Source organism: Sorghum bicolor, unplaced genomic scaffold (genome assembly GCF_000003195.3).
Source record: "Sorghum bicolor cultivar BTx623 unplaced genomic scaffold, Sorghum_bicolor_NCBIv3 super_139, whole genome shotgun sequence".
NCBI classification, from domain to species: domain Eukaryota; kingdom Viridiplantae; phylum Streptophyta; class Magnoliopsida; order Poales; family Poaceae; genus Sorghum; species Sorghum bicolor.
This window is the reverse complement of record NW_018396495.1, coordinates 25,101-28,202: the sequence shown is the minus strand read 5'-3', so window position 1 is coordinate 28,202 and position 3,102 is coordinate 25,101. Positions and strand designations below refer to the sequence as shown.

At 55.8% G+C, this 3,102-nt stretch overlaps 1 protein-coding gene across 1 annotated transcript in view; it reads left to right on the top strand.

Moving 5' to 3' along the window:
* Nucleotides 1-337: 337 nt before the first annotated feature.
* The window catches only part of LOC8155530 (homeobox-DDT domain protein RLT2), a 13,387-nt gene continuing 10,622 nt past the window's right edge, over nucleotides 338-3,102 (top strand). The window contains exons 1-2 of the mRNA XM_002489028.2: nucleotides 338-473; nucleotides 553-1,101. Of these exons, the coding sequence (XP_002489073.2) occupies nucleotides 589-1,101 (513 nt within the window). The 5' untranslated portion in view covers nucleotides 338-473; nucleotides 553-588. The remainder of the gene's footprint in view (nucleotides 474-552; nucleotides 1,102-3,102) is intronic.

The following is a 3,102-nucleotide window of genomic DNA, read 5'->3' as shown; positions in this document are numbered from 1 at the left end:
GGGATGATGATTCTGAATGTGATGATGCTGACGATGACCCTGATGGTGATGATGTGAATACTGAGGTGGAAGATGACAAGGATCCTCCTCTTGCTGTCAAGGCACAAGATGAAGTACCGAGTACAACTACAGTTATTGGCATAAGGTCCGAATTAGATAGTGTGGGTAATGCATTGAACTCATCAAGTAGTTTTACTAAGTCAGCAAAAGGCACTCCTCTCCCTTCTTTAGGCAAGTCCGATGCAGCAGATACTTCTAATGATTCACCTCTTGGAGGCTCATCAGCTAATCATGAAGTAGCCCCTGGTGATTCTGAAAATACGCAAATTGATGAAAGCAATCAAGTTGAGCCTTGGGTACGTGCACTAGCAGAAGGTGACTACTATGATCTTAGTGTTGAAGAACGCCTTAACGCATTGGTTGCCCTCGTTGGTGTTGCTACTGAAGGGAACTCTATTCGTGGTGTACTTGAGGTATTTATTATGATCCTGCTAAACTACTCTTCTATCTTGTCATTCCTCATTGGGAGACATCTGATCAAGAGTCTTGCAGGAACGTTTGGAGTTAGCAAATGCCTTAAAGAAGCAAATGTGGGCAGAAGCGCAACTTGACAAGAGGCGTTCCAAGGAAGAATTTGCTAGCAGAGTACAATATAACTCTGACATGGGTTTGAAGGCTGATATATATCAAGAAAACAATGCTACAGAGATTTCTTCAACTCCAGCCTGTGATGTTTATAAAGAGAATGATGGACATGTTGGGACAATCAACAGTTGTGAGATGGATGATCAGCATAATCAGGGTAATTTTGGCAGTATGGCTTATGAGAGAAATGGCATAGGCCAGGAAATCCTTGCAACCCCAGATACTTCGTATGTTCAGCAGTATGCTTATGCTGATAAAACACGATCTCAGTTGAAATCGTACATTGGTCACCGGGCAGAACAGCTCTATGTTTACAGATCCCTGCCCCTAGGTCAGGATCGGAGGCGAAACAGGTATTGGCAGTTTACAACTTCAGCATCACCAAATGACCTTGGCTCAGGAAGAATCTTTTTTGAATCCAAAGATGGATGTTGGAGAGTTATTGACTCAGAGGAGGTAAAGTGTTAATTTATACTTATTAGATTCTATATTTCTACTTATTCATTTTACTATTGTACTAAAAAGCTCAAGGCAGATTTCAAATTGTGTTATTTGCTGGATAATATGTTTGCTAGCATCAGGCTACCAGTCCTTTATTCCTTCTTAATACAATGATAATGATGCAAATATGTTTAAAGTAATATTTGGATTATTTTCAACTATTTTAGATTTTAGAAAAAGGTTTGAATCTAGAAATGTACTGCCTGTCAGCATTGTCTATGGCTCCATGCTCACTCTGGTTCCAAATCCTGGGCGGTAACCGTGCAGTCACTGTTGGTCACTCATAATCCCCATTAATACCTGGATTTATAGAAGTTATAGTAACACCATGTTTTGATGACTCTGCATGTTGTTTCGGATTCATAATATCCAAAGTTGGGGAATAAGCATTACAGTAGAACAGAGTCCACTGGGAAACAGGTGGTTACCGCCCAGTTACCAGCATAACAGGGTGTTGGAGTATGTGTGTAACAGGCCCATGTGGCTAGGCCCATGAGGCCCATGTATCCCTAATTATATGGCACCCTGGTTAGGGTTAGCCCAACTAATGAGAAACCCTAATTCTAACATGGTATCAGCCTAGGTTTTCCTCCCAGCCGCCTGCAGGCAACCAGCCGCCGCCGCCGGCCGGCCGCCGCCGCCATGGCAGGCCGGGCACCTCCTCCTCTTCCCTACCTCCAGCAGTTTCCGGCGCTCCCCTACCCGTCCTGGGCCCGAGCCGCCGCGGGTGGCCAGCCTCGCCCTCCCCTGCAGCAGCCAGCGGGCGCGGACGTCGCGGCGCGCGGGGAGGCCGCGATGCACGCGGACGCGCAGCCAGCGGACGCGGCCCGCCCTTCCCTCCTCCTGGCGGCCGTCGCGGGCGCCGAACCAGACGCCGCCGCCGCCGCCGCGGGTGGCCAACCCCGCCCTCCCCTGCAGCAGCCAGCGGGCGCGGACGCCGCGGCGCGCGGGGAGGCCGCGATGGCGGCTGCGCGCGCGGCAGCAGCGCGCGGGGCGCACCAGGACCGCGCCCCTGTGGACGGAACGCGTGCAGACGCCGCCGAGGACGCCGCGGCCGCCTCTAAGCTCCAGCTGGGCACCAACGACGACGCCGCCGCAGCAGCCTACGCCCGGGGAGCGGCTGCCGCCATTGCTGCAGGCCTTGGCATGCCCTTGGACATGACCGATCTGCCCAGGACGCTGCTCACAGCCGGAGGCGCCCTGTCCAGGGGGCTTGCTGCCGGCCCGCGTGCAGCTGTGGGCGCAGCCCCCTTCCCTGCACCGCCTCCGCCGCCTGTGATGCATCGTCCGGACTCCACACTCATCGCTGCTCTCGTCACTGCTCGGGCTGCGGCTGCGGAGGGCCGGGCCCGCGTGCGTGAGGCCGCTCTCGCTTGGGAACGCGAGCGCGACGCGGCCGACGCCTTGGCCCGCCAGATCGCCGACGCCGAGCAGTTCCTCGGCCTTCCAGCCTCGCCTGACGTCGGGACCACGTCCTCGGGATCGACTTCGGTCGTCTGGCACGATCCGGCCGACCCCCACGTAGTGCAGCTCCACTACCTGGCAGGGGGCGTCCAAAACATCCGCCTCCTCGTCCCGGTCGTCCTCGAGCCCGAGTCGCCCTCCTACGCTCGCTGGAGGGACTTGGTCCTCCTCACCCTCCGCCGCTACGCCCTCGATGACCACGTCCTCCTCGACACCGCGGGGGCGGTCCCGACCCCCTCGTGGCTTCGCCTCGACAGCGTCGTCCTGTCCTGGATTCTGGGGACGATCTCCCTGGACCTCCACGACCTCGTCCGTAACACCCCGAGCGCTCGCGGGGCCTGGCTAGCACTCGAGGGCCAGTTCCTGGGCAACGCCGAAGCCCGGGCTCTGCGGCTCGACGCGAGCTTCCGCACCTTCGTCCAGGGCGACCTCTCCGTCAGCGAGTACTGCCGGCAGATGAAGGGTATGGCGGACTCCCTCGGCGACCTCGGC